This window comes from Lynx rufus, unplaced genomic scaffold (genome assembly GCF_022079265.1).
Source record: "Lynx rufus isolate CCGP_SWC_20201006 ecotype Redwood Valley unplaced genomic scaffold, mLynRuf1.p SCAF_4, whole genome shotgun sequence".
NCBI classification, from domain to species: domain Eukaryota; kingdom Metazoa; phylum Chordata; class Mammalia; order Carnivora; family Felidae; genus Lynx; species Lynx rufus.
This window is the reverse complement of record NW_025814856.1, coordinates 82356965-82375047: the sequence shown is the minus strand read 5'-3', so window position 1 is coordinate 82375047 and position 18083 is coordinate 82356965. Positions and strand designations below refer to the sequence as shown.

At 37.3% G+C, this 18083-nt stretch overlaps 2 protein-coding genes across 2 annotated transcripts in view; one reads left to right on the top strand and one right to left on the bottom strand.

The window, feature by feature from the left end:
* Window positions 1-18083, bottom strand: part of CCDC146 (coiled-coil domain containing 146) — a 116916-nt gene that overhangs the window by 64267 nt on the left and 34566 nt on the right. The window lies entirely within an intron of this gene.
* FGL2 (fibrinogen like 2) lies at window positions 11152-17105 on the top strand. The gene is made up of 2 exons (XM_047094769.1): window positions 11152-11834; window positions 14315-17105. Exons 1-2 carry the CDS (start codon window positions 11219-11221, stop codon window positions 15019-15021), a joined length of 1323 nt encoding a protein of 440 aa, XP_046950725.1. The 5' UTR covers window positions 11152-11218; the 3' UTR covers window positions 15022-17105.

The window sequence follows — 18083 nt, the reverse complement described above, 5'->3', positions numbered from 1 at the left end:
CCTCGAACAGTCACGTCCATGGAGACAGAAAGTAGGACAGTGATTACCAGGAGTGGGACAACGAGGAGTGAGGATTTACTGTGTAATGGGTACGGAATTTCAGTATGGGGTGATGAAAAAGCTCTGGAGGTGGATGGTTGCACAACAGTGAATGTACTTAATACCACCGAATGTACATTTAAAAATGGTTCAAATGGTGCATTTAGTGTTATGGTTATTTTACCATGGTAATAAAGAAGTAGGATTATAATTTTCATATGCATTTCTGTATTTTCTAATCTTTTTTTACAGTAAGCAAGTATTTTATTTGTAATCAGAAAAAAAGTTTTCAGAAAAGGGATTAAAAAAAACTGGTCACGTGCCTTCTAGAATGCAGCTCTGGGCAGGGTCGGGCACAAGATGGTTTTTTTGTGGTTGTTTTTTTTCTTTTTCTTTTATTTTACTTACATCCAAGTTAGTTAATATATAGTGTAATAATGGTTTCAGGAGTAGAATTTAGTGATTCATCACTTACGTTTAACACCTAGTGCTTATCACAACAGGTGCCCTCCTTAATGTGTATCACCCATTTAGCCCATTCTCCCACCCACCAGCCTTCCAGCAACCCTCAGTTTGTTCTCTGTATTTAAGAGTCTCTTATGGTTTGCCTCCCTCTCTGTTTTTATCTTACGTTTCCTTCCCTTCCCTATGTTCATCTGTTTTGTTTCTTAAATTCTACATATGAGTGAAATCGTATGCTATTTGTCTTTCTCTGCCTGACTTATTTCACTCAGCATAATACACTCTAGTTCCATCCACATTATTGCAAATGGCAAGATTTCATTCTCTTTGATTGGGGCACAAGATGTTTACAAAAAATAATTATCTTAAGAATTTATACTCTAAAGCCAGACAATACAAACAAGCATAGACAGAAAGACAAGTGGGAAAAAAATTATGGATACAGATTTGTATATGTTGGAGAAATTGTCTGAATCATTTTCATGCCCAGCAAGGCATGTGAATAGCACATATGGGAATTCCCAATTCTTTTGAAAGACCTGAAGAAACCGTATTGCTTTCTAAAATCCCAGCAGCATTGTACTAGGAAAGTTTTAATATGGGTAAACTATATTTTGGTGGCATTTTTCTATAATCTAATGACAAATTAAGAGTACTATACACATCAATCCAGAATTTGCTGGAATAGCTAGTTGGGAAATTGGAAGACGTGAGCAGCCTTGGTCAGGTTTGGACAGATCATTTAGCTTTTCCTAGACCTGTTCACTCATCTGTAAAATGAAGGCGTTGGTCTTGATAACATGAAACGTCATTTCCTGAGGTTTTGTGGCACGGTGAAAAGCTTGCAACAGCAGTTTAATATTAAAGTTCCTCTAGTAAACACTAAACACTATTTGTTCTAAATATTCTATATCAATTGCTGGAGTATATATTTAGTATATGCACCTTCCCCCTGACAATGCTATTTTGCTATTTGCTATAGTACAGGTGTTCCAAAATAGGAAAAACTCAAGAAATTACAAGGAATTAAGTTGTTATGAAGGCAAACACTTCCACAACAAAACTCCTTTAAACATTTGGAAGTTGGATATGCTGACTAAAAGCTCACACTGTTTGTTAGGTTAAGCTGTTTGGAACTCGCATGTCTTAAAAGTTTATTTAACTTTGCGGATGGGCATCATAACAATGTAATCTGGAGCAACTACTGACACGCCTGGCCACTGTCAAAATGATGGAGGAGGTGTTCAATCATGAGGCCCTAATGCTCTGATTCCAACCGTATCCTATTTGTTCTCTCAGTATCCACTCCAGAAAGGAAAATCCTGTAAAATTAGCTTTACATGTGGATTTAATAATCTTCATTGAACGAAATATTGTGATACATTAAACAAAAGATCCCACCATGATGCAATTTCTCTCTCTTCATCCCCCGCTCTAGTCTTTTTTTCTGTTTCTTTGTCTCTGTCATCTTTATCCCACCACCTCCATCTCTCAGAGCTCCACTTTATTCCACGACATTATATTTCTGTCTTCTATGTTTGGGTGGGAATTAGAGGGGAAAATTATAGAAGATGAGCACATAATAAGCAGCAGATGTTAGCTATTTGTGGAGCAGGGAGGAAGAGCAACTTAAACTTGGCCAGGATTCTCCGAGTCAGGCCAGGCTCCTCTTCTGGTGCCTGCCCTAGAAAGGAGAAAAGTCAAACCCCCCAATCCATATGCTGTTTCCCCCTTCTTTTTTTTTTTTTTTTAATTTTTTTTTCAACGTTTATTTATTTTTGCGACAGAGAGAGACAGAGCATGAACGGGGGAGGGGCAGAGAGAGGGAGACACAGAATCGGAAACAGGCTCCAGGCTCTGAGCCATCAGCCCAGAGCCCAACGCGGGGCTCGAACTCACGGACCGCGAGATCGTGACCTGGCTGAAGTCGGACGCTTAACCGACTGCGCCACCCAGGCGCCCCTGCTGTTTCCCCCTTCTTACCACCACTGCTTCACACTTCAGAAGCAAAGATATAAAAAGGAGGGGAAGAATAGGAGAGGAGCAAATGTAAAAAGCAGAAAGTTTTAATATATTTACCTCTTGTGCTTTTATATTTTCAGTGGTATGGTTATATCTATTCTGTGCATTCTGCAGAATTTATAATTTATTGAATTGATAAACCCTACAGTCATTAAATAAGTTTTAGACCTAGGGAAGCTACATGTGCTATTTGTATGGGGTATGGTTTTCTTTCTAAAACCCCCTTTGTTCTAAACACTTTTTCTGCTTGGTACACAGAAGATTTTGGAGTGGTGGTAGTTAGGGAGATGGGTTAAGAAGCAAAGAAATAAGCCTAATAAAGGGGACAAACAGGAAGCTCTTTTCTCTACCTAGACAGCATATATCCAAGGTAGCAGTGGTTATTTACAGACACTATACAACCTTTGTGGTCTAATTTGGAAAAAATGACTTGAAAAATGGCCATCTCAGGAGTAGCAAAAGGAGAGGCCAGTGCTATGGCATAGTGAGAGGGATTGGGGTGGGGGGGGGGGCGGGATTCAGAAAAGGCAAGTATGTTCTAAGGCCAAACACATTGCCTTTGTCCAAGGCTGGCTCTGGCTTGGAACATATTCTTCAGGTTAAAGCTCTACCAAGTAAGGAAGTGTCTGTTTTTTCACCCTTATTATCCCTAGGGCCCAGTACAGAGCATGGTTCCATAAATGCAAAATAAGTATTCATTGGATGAATAGCTAAAACGAAACAGATCTTCATAGTTTTCCATTGTAATTAATGATTTAATTAAAGGATGCTCTGTACTTAGGTTTATATTTTAATGATTTGCTTTCCTATTATATGGCTTCTGATGAACAACATTTAGAATCATAAACTATTACAGCTGAAAAGGGCCTTAGTGATCCCTAACTTGACTTTCTCATATTACAGACTTGGAAATGAAAGCCTACTTAAGTGGCAAGAAAGCAGAAGTTTCCTCCCTAAGAACACGAGTTCCATAACTACCATCCTAAGGTTCTTTTCACTGTATCATGACATGCTATTTTTGAGATGATCACAGTAACGAATGGAAATTTAGTTTAAATTTATTTATATGTGACTGACAACTTTTATGCCTGTTTTTTCATCTTTTTGTGTATAAGCAATTGTTGCAGCTAAACTTTGTATCAGTTGTCAAAACACATGCCTATCTTTTGTACATACAAACATAGTCAAAACAACTTTGTATTAAATACACAAGCAAAGGAAAGCTGTGATAAATAATAGTGGATACTTAAAAATAAACAAAATAAGGGACAAGCAATTTTACATCTGTTGATAATGATCTAGAAGTAGTTTCTTCTACCCTGAAAGATTTTCACTGAAAAGAACAGGAAATGACTCAAATCACAGATATTATCAAACTAGAAGCAGAAAAAGAAATAAACTAAATAACATAATGCTGTACCTTAGAATGCTATATTGTAAATGCATAAAAAGATTCCCAAAGGACTTGGATGAACTGTCAGTGTTTCAATATGTACTATATACAACCTTTAATCCATTTCATAAATTTTCTTTACTTACCAGCACCATACAAGACACCTTTAAGTTAACCTTTATTGAGAGAGTTCATGCGTTTTCATATATTTCATCAGATAAACTTGAGTTCTTTCAAAAATGAGTCTCAGAGTAAAGGTAGACATTTAAAAGACATGTATTCAGCATGAAATTATTCAGTTAGTGTGGATTTAGTTTAATATCTTCATTTTCCCATAATGATTTAATTATTTAAGATGCACACTATTCTGATGAATGAACTAAAACATTAAACTAAATCCTTGGGGCGCCTAGGTGGCTTAGCCAGTTAAGCATCTGTCTTGAGCTCAGGTCACAATCTTGCAACTCATGAGTTCGTGCCCCACATCAGGCTCTGTGCTGACAGCTCAGAACCTGGAGCCTGCTTCGAATTCTGTGTCTCTGTCTCTCTCTGCCCCTCCTCTGTTTGTGGTGTCTCTCTCTCTCAAAAACAAATAAAAACATTAAAAACTAAATAAAATAAATCTTTAAACTAAATTTTATGATTCAACTTATATACATTATCTAATAACATGATATATATATATAAAACACAACACATACATGTGATGTATGTTTATACATGTAATATGTTATATAAAAATTTAAATATTATTTTTAAATGCCAAATAAAGACAAAAAACAATAACCCAAGGGAAGCAAGGTAATACCTGAAACAGGTAATACCAAATTAACCTTCTTAGCTTAGAATGAATGTACAGACATTTCCAAGGATTTAAAGCTCTGGATTTTGTAGCAGTATACAGTCAGTCCTCATTGTTCGTGGATAGTGTATTTGCAAATTCACCTACTCATTAAAATTTGTTTGTAACCCCCAGATAATACATGTGGCTTTTGGGGATCATTTGCAGACATCCCTAGAATGGTGAAGCTCTGCTGTCTTGCTTCAGCTCTCATGGTGTAAACAGAATCCTTTCGGTGGTCTAAGTGTCACCTTTTGTTTTGTTTCTTGTTTTCGTTTTTTGTTGTTTTTTTTTTTTTAATTTTTTTTTCAACGTTTATTTATTTTTGGGACAGAGAGAGACAGAGCATGAAGGGGGGAGGGGCAGAGAGAGAGGGAGACACAGAATCGGAAACAGGCTCCAGGCTCTGAGCCATCAGCCCAGAGCCCGACGCGGGGCTCGAACTCACGGACCGCGAGATCGTGACCTGGCTGAAGTCGGACGCTTAACCGACTGCGCCACCCAGGCGCCCCTCTTGTTTTCGTTTTTTAATTTTTTTTAATGTTTATTTTTTGAGACACACACACACACACACACACACACACACACGTGCACACACACAGAATCCAAAGCAGGCTCCAGGCTCTGAGCTGTCAGCCCAGAGCCCGATGTGGGGCTCGAACTCTCAGATGGCGAGATCATGACCTGAGCCGAAGTTGGATGCTTAAGTGAGCCACCCAGGCACCCACCCCTAAGTGTCATGTTTTTTCACACTTTTGTGCTCCTAAGCGTAGTGCTCAAGTGCGCCTAGTGTTCTTAAGTACAAGAAGGTTGTGATATGTCTTACGGAGAAAATACATGTGTTAGATAAGATTCCTTCAGGTGTGAATTATAGTTCTGTTGGTCATGAGTTCCATGTTAATGAATCAACAATATGAAAGAAGATGTTTTTAAACAGAAACATGTTTAAATAAAGGTTACGTATTGATGGCTTGACAAAAGTACCATGACTAGAGGTTCACAGAAACCTAACCTAGTATGTCCCCTGGGAACAGTGACTTTGTAGGACATAACTACCAGAAATAATGGGAGACAAAGAGAAGATGCAGAAAGCCACAACTGGGGGAGGAGGGAGACATAATTTGATTTTCATGATTTCTTTACCATGCTTTTATTGTTTGTTTTGTTTCAGGAATATGAAAAGAAACAAGATGTATTTTCAATATAGAAATAAAAATAAATACATTTTGTTTCTCCAACATTGGTTATATGAAGTTTCCTAAGTGTCTGGAAATTAGATGACAGCAAAATTAGATGTCATGCCCCATGGATCTCTTCAATCCTTTATGATCCCTGGCTTGGTGGGTGGTATATGGTAAAAAGAGATACTGTTGATAGATGACAACTGATGGATATCTCAAAACTTCCATGGAATATTATAGTTTCATAAAATTCTAGCCCGAGGAGCCCTGAATACCCCACTGAAGATCTGGGCCATTAGCACATCAGATAACTGTATATATTCTGTAGTCTTATAAAGAGTGGACCCTTGTTTGTTTATGCCCTATATTTCTTTTGAACCAGAACCCTTAAGAACTCACATAATGGATCTTTCATGGTAGGTCCATACTAGAGGGATTTCTAGGCTGCATCTATGCTAGTGAGGTACTTGCAAGACAGACCAAAGAAACGATCAACTCTTATTCTAGTTTTAACCAAAATCAGGCAATTCTTGATCTCTCTATGGGTTGCTGAAATCAGGGCTTTGTTTTAAAGTTCTGTGAAATTTATAATGAACAAGGACTAAGACCCCAAAAGAATATTAAAATAAACATTATTTACTGTTGACATTTCAAATCAAGTACTTTCAAAAGTGAATGTTTAAACATTTCTTATCATAAAAACATGTATTCCCTAAAGAATAATCAAAGGCTCTTGAATTTAATACATAAGAAACTACAAATATGTTAACACATGTAGTATCAGTGAAAATATCTCAATGCTATAAATAATGATTGTCATTATATTCCTTTGGTACAAATAGAATCAAAGTGTTCCCTTAAAAAAAACCGTATTATAGGAAATGGAAATTTACTTTTGAAATCTGATCCAAATACAGTAAATGCAGATCCTCCCTTGAATATACTTTGAATAAGACAACACTAAAGAAGTCTGAATAGAAACCCCACCATATGTCGGTGCTAAATAATTTGTTTAGATTTGAAAAACAAATCTCTAAATGGGCATCATCTGTCAGTTCTGGGTTGAGGACAGATGTGGGGTTGGAGGGAAGATTCTGATGCTGCTGTGGAGAATGAGAGGTGATATTCGAGTCAGGGCAGACTGGGCATGAGAAAATCCAGGAAGACTTTCCAGCAAAAGGGAGGAGGCAAAAGGTCAAGGTCAGATGGTGGGAATTCCATAGGATTGGACAAAAGTTTTTCAAGCTTTTGATTATCTGATAGCTAGCTGCCTTCTTGAAAGCCTCTCTCCTGGTCTTCACGACACCACACTCTTCTGGTTCCTGTCCTGTTTCTTTGACCATCCTTTCGGTATCTGTGGTTTTCAAACTGATACCCACATTTATTCTGTGATGATTTCATACCTAGATGTCCAACTGTTTGGTAGATGTCTCTAATTAATGGCTTGTCAATGTATTCCAAACAGAAGTAATACTTCTACACTCTCCCCAATCTACTGCTCCCTTCCAGTTGTTATTGCCACATTACTTAACTTCAACCAGAGTTGTATTTCATAGTTCTCCTTCTCCCCCCCACTTCTGATCAGTTATAAGCTCTCATGGCTTCTATCACTGCTTGGAAATAATGTCTGCAATGCCTTGACCACCCCTCCTGCCATCACACTAATACCTCTCATCTAGAACTCCCATTTCCTACTGGTTTCTAGTAGAAGATTCATTCCTAAGAATGGACCTGGGGTGGGGGGTAAGGTTCCTACTGTTAACTAACATTTGACAAATGCAGCATACATCACTTTTCTCTTGACCAGCCATAATACACTTTAGTGTATGACTGATATTTCTCAGAACCGCTTGTCCTGGGGCTCTATTTTCATATTACATTCATCAACATCTAGTTATTCACGTTCCAGAAAACACACTTTGGGAAACAATGGCTTGAACTATAAAAATGGCCTCTAAACTGCTCTCCTTGCCTAAACTTTCCCTTTCCAGTGCATCGAGTATTTCACTGATAGATTAATTTCTCTAAAGTACTTAACTCATTACAGTATTCCATTGCTCAGAAACCTTCAGTGGCTCCCCATTGATCTAAGCAGTGATGAAGCACCAGGTTCCCACGACGTGGTACTAATGTACCTCCCAGTGTTATCCTTTCCCCCTACATGGCAGTGTGGCATAGGAGAAAACACATGAACTTTGGAGTAAGCTCCAGGTTCTTAAAAAGTATAAAACAGGCTTTGAGTCCTTTCTTTGCTCATCTGCAAGTGCACTTAGTAACTGAAGAGATGGGAGGAGGCAGCGAGATAGTATTAGTGAACGTTCTCGCATAATTGTAGCACATACTCTCTGGCCCCATGGGTTATAGACTCACTAGGCAGGTTGAACCTCTGTCATGTTGTAGTCACCTAGTGTCTTCCTGCAGTAAGTGACCAGTGATGTTTTAAACTGAGAACGCAGAGGATCACCTGCCAGTGTCAATGAGAACCGATCAATAAATCAGTACCTCTATTTGGGGAATTTTTTTACAGGTCCTGAAGGAGCCAGTTCCCACAGAAGGTCCAAGCTTTTTAGGTGGAATGTGCCACTGGCGCTCGGCTGGGGTGGGGGTGGGGCACAGGGCCCAAGAATCAGCAGCGATGCTTGAAAAGCAAATCTCCAATTCAAACAGATGAAACAAAAGCCCACTGCAAGAGTCAGAAAGCTGCACTTTTATTAGATTCAGAAACTTTTTTTTTTGAAAGTTTATTTATTTATTCTGAGAGAAAGAGAGAGAGAGAGAACATGCAAGTGTGTGAGCAGGGGAGGGGTAGAGAGAGAGGGAGAGAGACAATCTCAAGCAAGCTCCATGCTGTCAGTGCAGAGCCCAATGTGGGGCTCGATCTTACGAAGCATGAGATCATGACCTGAGCAGAAATCAAGAGTTGGACGCTTAACCAACTGGGCCGTTCAGGCCTCCCAGAAACTTTTAAAAGTGCTTATGATTTACTTCAAAGTCCAACATGAAGAAAATACAAGCTCCTCAACACCCCTGCCTAAGAAGGAAAAAGGAATTTTTGTTTGATTTGATCACTAGCATAGTCTAAGTGCCTCAAATGGTGTCTTGAATGTAGAGGATGCTCAGTTAATATGATGGAGGGATGGAGGGAAGGATGGAGGGATGGATGGAGGGATGAATGGATGGAGCAAGGGATGGAGGGAGGGATGGATGGAGGGATGAATGAATAGTTGGATGAATGGGTGGGTGGTGGATGAATGAATAAATGATTGAATGGATGAGGCCATGGCATGCATTTTATATACAATCTAGTAGAGCACTGAATATATAGAAGATCCTTAATAAGTAATTGGCTAAATATATCGATTGTATCCCTAACCAGATAAGGGCATTTATAAAAAATAATGTACCTTAAACTAAATATTATTCCTATATATTTCTAATTTATAAAATATTTTTATATATTATCTATATTATCATTATTCTCTTTCTTTTAAAATTATCTATTCATTCATTTATTTCTCCCCTCACAACATGGGAGTGTCAGATCTTAAAAGCGGGTGAGGAGAGAAAAATGAAATTAAGAGATTAATTAGATGTTCTTAGAAGGTTAAAAAATTTTGCCTAAATTGGTTTGACTATGTTGAATGGAATGAAGAGAAAACAAACTTAATTTTTTTAAAAACCTGGAAGAAGATGGGGAAAAATGAGGCATAAGGTGTATAAAACATGTTTGATAAATTTGTCTGGAAAGAATGTTATGCTTAAATGCATTCTTTTCCCTTAACATTTCACTCAAAGTTTTTATAACTATCATTCTTGTATGAGGGAATAATAGCCAAATATCTCCTTCACAGCACAGGAACCAAATCTCAGTGAAGTTAATGATCTGTATATTCAAGAGCAGGTAGATCCAGGGCTAGAATCCATGTCTTCCAAGTATTCAGGAATAAACACAATCGCCAAAGTGTAAAGTGAGCCTGACACACTTAGAGAACATAAAGAGTTAGGGTGACTAGGGTATCTGGCTGGAATGAAGGGGATATATAGAAAAGTCACAGGAAATCAAATTAAGGAAATAACTATGAGATAGATTACAGAGTACCTTAAAACACAATAAAGAATCTAGATTTTTATCCATGTCAGTTATTTTTGAAATTATTTTTAAAGCAAAAAATATCCTTTTTAAAGTAAGAAACCTTATATGAGATGCCAATATGCAAAACATCTAAAAAGGAGGTGGTTTCTCCCATTGAAACTGTTCCCTCCTTCCTGCCTCTCAGCCTCTGAGGAGAAAAGGTTGAAAATTGATAAAAGGTTTAAACCAAGGAAAGTCTGAAAAGGCATAAGTCTGACAAGTGGGCAGGGCAGTGCTAGAGCAAGTGGCATAGAGACCAGGTGGAGGAACCCACCGTGGGAGGAAGAGAGCACAGAGGCATGGTTGTCAGTGGGAAGAGGAGGCAGAGATGCCGGGGACAGAGGGAGAATCTGAACAGAGCCAAGAAAAGTTCAAAGATTCACACGTGGGCAACTGTAGAATATAATCACAAACGTGGTGAAGGAAAGCAGGAGGCTGCTGGTTTTGATGAAAGGCAATGATGTACCTTTTGTCATGTAGACATTTCTACTAGCTAGGCTATAGCCAAAGGAATAGAAAGTAACCCCTTTCTACCAGTTTTCTTCTGTTTTTCAAATAGATGAAACAAAAGTGCATGGCATGAGTCTGAAAGCTGCACTTTTTGCCATATTAACAAAAAAAATTTAAGTGCTTAGCATTTCACCTGAAACTCCAACATGAAGAATATACAGAATCCCCGATGACTCACCCCATTCTACAAAGGAAAAAAAGACCATTTCCATTTTTGTAAACTTTCTGTTCTTCAGTCTGGGTAACTAGCACATTAATATTTTTTATCTTTAAAAGCTAGTTTTTCCAGGGGCGTTAAGTACAATTTATTTCAAGCATAATTATTTTGAAATCCAAGATTTTTCTGGTGCTTCATAAACTAAATGGTAAAAGTGAAACTTGAGGAATCTGTACACCCAGGCAACCACAGTAATTCTGATGCGTATTATTTTGAGAATAAATAACAGGTTTTGGCAAGCTGCGTGTAAAGAGGACAGTCTCCTCTTCCTCTGTGATTCTGAAACTGGTGATGCAAGAGCTCCCGCCCTTTTCTGAGAACACAGAAAACCTGACTCAGGCAGGCAGCTGCGGCTATTAAAACAGCGCCGGCCCGCACGCGTCCCTGCTGGGGTGAGGGCCACCGCCGCCGCCGAGCAACGATGAAGCTAGCCAACTGGTGGGGGCTGAGCTCGGCTGTCCTTGCGGCTTATGGCGTTTTGGTTGTGGCGAACAATGAAACGGAGGAAGTTAAAGATGAAATGGCCAAGGATGCCTGCCCGGTGAGACTAGAAAGCAGAGGGAAATGCGAGGAGGGTAGCGAATGCCCCTACCAGGTGAGCCTGCCGCCACTGACCATTCAGCTCCCGAAGCAGTTCGGCAGGATCGAGGAGGTGTTCAAGGAAGTCCAGAACCTCAAGGAAATGGTAAATAGCCTCAAGAAATCTTGCCAAGACTGCAAACTGCAAGCTGACGACAGCCGAGACCCGGGCAGAAATGGACGGCTGTTACCTAGCCCAGGAGCGCTAGGAGAAGCCGATGACAACAGAGTTCGAGAATTAGAGAGTGAGGTTAACAAGCTGTCCTCTGACCTAAAGAATGCAAAGGAGGAGATCGATGTGCTTCAGGGTCGCCTGGAGAAGCTCAACCTCGTAAATATGAACAACATAGAAAATTATGTTGACAGCAAAGTGGCAAATCTAACATTTGTAGTCAATAGTTTGGATGGCAAGTGTTCATCTAAGTGTCCCAATCAAGAAGAAATACAGTCACGTCCAGGTATGTATAATGTCTTCTTACCATCTGTTCATGAATATTATATAGCTAGACAGGATCTATAATCATTAACTTTTGCAAAGAAGTTAGACAAAGGACAGATGAAAGAAATTAAGCCTTTTATTCATCAAGGTAGTACAGGAAAAACTAATATCTTTGCAAATGTGACCACAGAAACAAGACTTAATTACAAAAATCATAATTCTGTATCCATTAGAAAGCACTTTCAATTTCAAAGATCTTGTTTGTTAATGCCAGAGCTACACACAAACCAAAGTAGAGAGAGATTATTTCTTAATATTTTACTGCATTTCACTTATCTATCTCCTCATTGAAGTGTTTGAAGACAACACAGATAAGGCAGTATTTCCAGCTGTGCTTTGTTCATTGGAAGTCAGTTTCCTGTGGTTGGCTGACTGCTCCTCTCATGTGGCCACAGGAAATCTTTGCAAGATTTTAACTTATCTGCCAATCATAATCCCAAATATCTAGTGAAAACAGGAGATTTTATAAATGGAATAAAAGCAGCTATATGGCTTCATGTGTGTGCAAAACTTTTTGCTTTAAGTGGCACAAAAACATTTTAAGGGGAGAGTTTTGGCATGACAGAAGACCACAAACTTAATTACCTACTGTGCCCACAAACTTCTAGCTGTGGCACTGGTTCCTCCAAGTGCTGGCTTTCCACCTGATTCACTGCTGCTGATGGTCTTGTTACACTTTGGAAAGCCATCTCTGCATTAGGACCTCCACTTACCATGCATGTAAGGTTGAAGGGATATGGTGCCTGGATGGAGATCACATTCATTTGGAACAAGCACCTCATGTGTGCTCCATCCCCAAGGAATCTGCTAGGGATCTGAAGGTGGGGCTTTCAAGAACCACTGTTGCTAATACTCCTGCCAGCCCGTATCTGAACATACCCTGAATGGCAAGGCAGAAGTTCACATCTTAGGTGACATCCCTGGGTGCACACTAGATTTGCTGCTGCATGGCAGCTTGTAATGATATGAGCAAAATTCTACCATCTATTTTTATACTAAGAGTTTAGGGGAAATGTTGAAATACTTTGAGTTCTAAATACACATGAACAGATTTTGTTTTGATTTGAGTAGTAACTTACTTTATCTGGCCCAAATCCTTATAAAAATTATCTAAGAGTAAATACCTGTATTTGATTCCTACAGAACCATCCTGAACATAACCACCTGTTGTTCTTTTCTAGAAACCAAACATGTGAAACACTGGCTAAATACGTTCCAGATAATAAATTCAGAATAAGAATGTTGGTATAGAGAGTATGATGCTAAGTGAAATAAGTTAGTCAAATAAAGACAAATACCATATGATCTCACTTATATGTAGAATTTAAGCAACAAACAGATGAACATAGGGGAAGGGAAGGAAAAATATAAGGCAAAAAGAGACAGGGAGGCAAACCATAAGTTCTCTCTTAACTGCAGAGAACAAACTGAGGGTTGCTGGAGGGGAGGTGGGGAGATGGGCTAAATGAGTGCTGGGCATTAAGGAGGTACATGTTGTGATGAGCACTGGGTGTTGTGTGTAAGCGATGACTCACTAAATTCTGCAGAAACCAAACTACACTATACGTTAACTAACTTGAATTTAAATAAAATACTGGAAAGAGAAATACTGCAAACATATGTGTGGAAGCATTAAAAAAAGGATATTGGTATATTATTGAAAAAAATCTTTTTTTACTTGAGCTTCTTAATTTAGTTGTCAAGAAAGTAAAATAAATATGAATTTATGATCAAGTCTGTACATTAGAATTTTAATACATAATTTGGAACATATCCTATAAAACTTTCTGGCAGAAGAGGATATCAGCCCCGTTAGGTGAAAGGAAATAGAAACTCTGCTTCTTCTGTAAACATGGAATGCAGTTCTAGAAGGGTTGGAAGCATCTGACCTTTAGGACCAAGGAATGCAGTAGTTACAAGAAGAAGCTTTACAGCCAGCCAGATCTCAGTACATGTCTTGGCTCTACCACTTAATGCTTCTGTGAAGTTGACCAAGCCACTGGTTCTCTTTGACCCTAACTAAGTATACTCACCTGCAGATTGGAAATAATACCTACATCATAAGGTCAACGTGCAGACTAAGTGTGAAAATGTTATCAAGTCTTTGGCAGAATGCCTAGAACACATAAGTAGCACTCACTAAGTATTACTAAATTACCAAAACTATTTTATTGACTTCGTTGTTGTTTTTTGTGAACATTGTTACTATTATTACCAACCAAGAGTATGTTGGAGAGCCTTGTCTGCTTTATAGCACCAAGTTCTTATTCTGAGGCTTTAATAAACATTTGCTAAACAGGTTCAAGTAAGTTTTGCAGAGCAAGGTTTCATGAACACCACTGACTAAATTATCAAACTGCTTTTGTACATATAAAGAATTCTTCATGTGCATCATTTTTAGTAACAAAATCCAATGTCTTTCTCTTCTTCCCCCTTCAGTTCAACATCTAATATATAAAGATTGCTCTGACTACTACACAATAGGCAAAAGAAGCAGTGAGACCTACAGAGTCACACCGGATCCCAAAAACAGTAGCTTCGAAGTTTATTGTGACATGGAGACCATGGGGGGAGGCTGGACAGTGCTGCAGGCACGTCTCGATGGAAGTACCAACTTCACCAGAACATGGCAAGACTACAAAGTAGGCTTTGGGAACCTCAGAAGAGAATTTTGGCTGGGGAACGATAAAATTCATCTTTTGACCAAAAGTAAAGAAATGATTCTAAGAATTGATCTTGAAGACTTTAATGGTGTCAAACTCTATGCCTTGTATGATCAATTTTACGTGGCCAACGAGTTTCTCAAATACCGTTTGCACATCGGTAATTATAACGGCACAGCTGGAGATGCCTTACATTTCAGTAAACATTACAACCATGATCTGAAGTATTTCACCACCCCAGATAGAGACAATGATCGGTATCCCTCTGGGAACTGTGGGCTCTATTACAGTTCAGGCTGGTGGTTTGATGCATGTCTTTCTGCAAACTTAAATGGCAAATATTATCACCAAAAATATAGAGGTGTCCGTAATGGGATTTTCTGGGGCACCTGGCCTGGTATAACTGAGGCACACCCTGGTGGCTACAAGTCCTCCTTCAAAGAGGCTAAAATGATGATGAGACCCAAGCACTTTAAGCCATAAATCACTAAACTCATTCCTCTGGGTATTTATTACCTAATACGGCAATTAATTCCTTGAGCACTTTGGAATATGTTTTATACTCCTTTACTATGACTAAAAATTTATCTCTAGGTATAGGTTCTTATGCTACACAGCATTTGAAATAAAGCGGAAAAAGCACACATTTTATAGGCGTCTTTTGTTGGTGTTATACTGTTATCCAGATGAATATTTGCAAAGCAATTGGGAGTGTTGAGAATTACACATTAGATTTATGATTCCCTTAATTTCTATTAATTGAAAGATTTTCTATTTACTTATGTTACTTGCTATAATTATGAAATCATTGTTTATTTAGCAGGCTAGATTTTTACACAAGTAATCTGTATTTTGATTGTGACTTAAATACCTTTTTTTCAGGCTATAGTCAGTTATTGGCTATTTATGTCTCTAAATACTTTAATCCTCATTCTGAGATAAACCTTCTCAATTTATGGCATTTCTTTTGGGTCAGGAAGACCCTACAGCATTTTAGCTCCCAGACAAAGGGAAATACATGTAATTAAACCTGTTCATGTACTATTTGTGAAATGTAAAATATTTGTCATTTAAAATATTTTGGTGGTAGCATAATGTCACTCCTAAAAGCATTCAGAAAATTAATTCAACCTTAAAGACCATGATTTAAAGGTTATTAATTCACAGTTGATAACTTTTTAGGTGTTGGATGGTTAAAACTGCTTTACTATAAAAATTAGCTTCCTTTGCTTTGATTGCACAACAGTTTTTAATTTAAGATTGCTCATTACTGTGCATGACTACTGGTAGGCTTTCTTTTGGAAGGGTAGGTGTGGGTGGGGAATGAAGCATTTATTTATAGACTAGATTACTCTGAGGGCCAAAGCATTTATATCCAAAGCAATATTTTCATTAAGTGATTCACTTCATAGAAAGCTAAGTTTTATAAGACATATGTATTTTGATATATATAGAATAGTAGTTCAAATATTATGTATATCTCAACCCTAACTGGTGTATTGCTTATATTTTTATCAGAAAATTTAAATACAGGTGTTTATTTTTTTAACCAAACTAAAATATATGAAGCTTTTATAATTCACTAATTCTGGAGTGCAGACCATTTTTTAAAGATTATTAAAAAAATAGTGTGTTAAATTTAATCATAGTAAAAAAGGGATCATTTCAGAGAGAACAGTGGTATTCTGTTGAACATTTAAAATATACTCAAATAAAATTTGAAACAATACACTATACTGTATGTGAGTCATAGAAATGTATTCAGTCTTTAATTTCTAGTTTGTTTCTACCACAGTAACTCAAAATATACTCAAAAAGATGCAACTTTACTCATAATTTGAAAATAATTAAGAAGGATAGTAGCTTTAGGAAACAAAGTAACTTTTTCAAATATTGCCCTTTATAGAAAATTCTAACCAAAAAGAAGCAAGATACTCTTAAAAATATATGACATACAAAGTTTTCAGGTACACATGATGAAAATTAAGTTATTATGAATACTATTAAAGTATTAAGGCAAGAGAAATGCAAAGAGAATTGTGACAGCCAAAATACAAAATATCATGGTACATTTCAAAAGCTTCATATCTACTCAATAGTATAACAGATGTAAATGTAACTGATTTACACTTTTATTCTTTTTTGTTTTTTTAAAAAAATTAAGAAGATTTTTATTTTATACAATGTATTTATTTCACATAAGAGAATTTTCATTTACTATCTGTAATTGTTGATATATGCATAAGTTTAAGTCAATTCCCATGATCAAAATGGACTCATGAAGCAGGATCTGATCCTCTCAAACTTCTATTTCTCACACTGAAAAAAGGAAAATATACGGACTCTGCGCAAAATACAGTTCTAAAGAAAAATAGCTCATAAAGTGAGTATCCACTGATATAATGGGAATGAGATTATCATTTCAGAAGATTTGCCAAATAATCCATTAATCCATGTAAATACTCAAAAGCTGCCTTTTATCTTTCCACTTATTTCAAAGGATCAAATTTTATTTTCTATTATACTTTTATGACACTTTTCCAATAAAAAATTCTGTGACATAGAAATTCCTTCTTGAAATCATTTCATGTCATTTATAAAATATATTTTATACTTTGCTAATCTTTAACATGTTGATGGAAATAGATTATATCTGAAAGAGCGTTTTGCTTTAACATATTTATTCACTAATATGTGCTAATGTTCACAAATGTGGATTGATTATTAACAAATTGGTTCCATTTTAAAGGCTAATATTTGTTATCTTAATAAGACTTTATTTCTAAACTTTATCATTCTTTGAAAATGTTGACTAAAACTAGTCCTTAGAAATTCCAACTGAGGGGCACCTCGGTGGCTCAGTTGGTTGAGCCTCCGACTTCTGCTCAGGTCATGATCTCCTGGTCCGTGAGTTCAAGCCCTGTGTCGGGCTCTGTGCTGACAGCTCAGAGCCTGGAACCTGCTTTGGATTCTGTGTCTCCCTTTCTGTCTCTGCCCCTCCCCTGCTTGTGCTCTCTCTCTCTCTCTCTCTCTCAAAAATACATAAACCTTAAAAAAAAAAAAGAATATAAAGTGAAAATTGAAGTCCTTAAAAAAAAAAGATATTCCAAGTGAAACTGATCCACTCATTGCTAAGAAGAAAAATCAGATTTTTCCTATAGGCAGTAACGCTTCAAATGAATGAATGACACATCTGTCCAATAAAGAGCTTAAATATACAAAGTATAAAAGATACTCTAGTAACAAAATTTGCTGGTCCTTATTTTTGAGTGGCTACCCAGGGAAAGGTTTTAAAAGTAAAAGTGATGGGTAATGTCATCATGATAAGCTTTTATTTAGAGTTCTTATTTTCTCTTATGTATAAATAAGTTTATGTCTCATGTCTTTTAACCACCCTATAAAATAAAAGATTTAATCTTCACATCTATTTATTTCTGCAATATGGAAACATTAAATATTGGTAGTAAAATAATATTTATATATTTACTCTTGTCTGAAAAGTTGCATAATGTTCACCTAACTAGACTTTACCTTTGACTCTTTTT

Excerpts from the sequence above, each read along its gene's own strand:
- FGL2 (XM_047094769.1), top strand. The coding sequence starts at position 11,219 with ATGAAGCTAGCCAACTGGTGGGGGCTGAGCTCGGCTGTCCTTGCGGCT. Across the intron at positions 11,835-14,314 it reads AGAAATACAGTCACGTCCAG|TTCAACATCTAATATATAAA; the intron begins GTATGTATAATG and ends TTCCCCCTTCAG.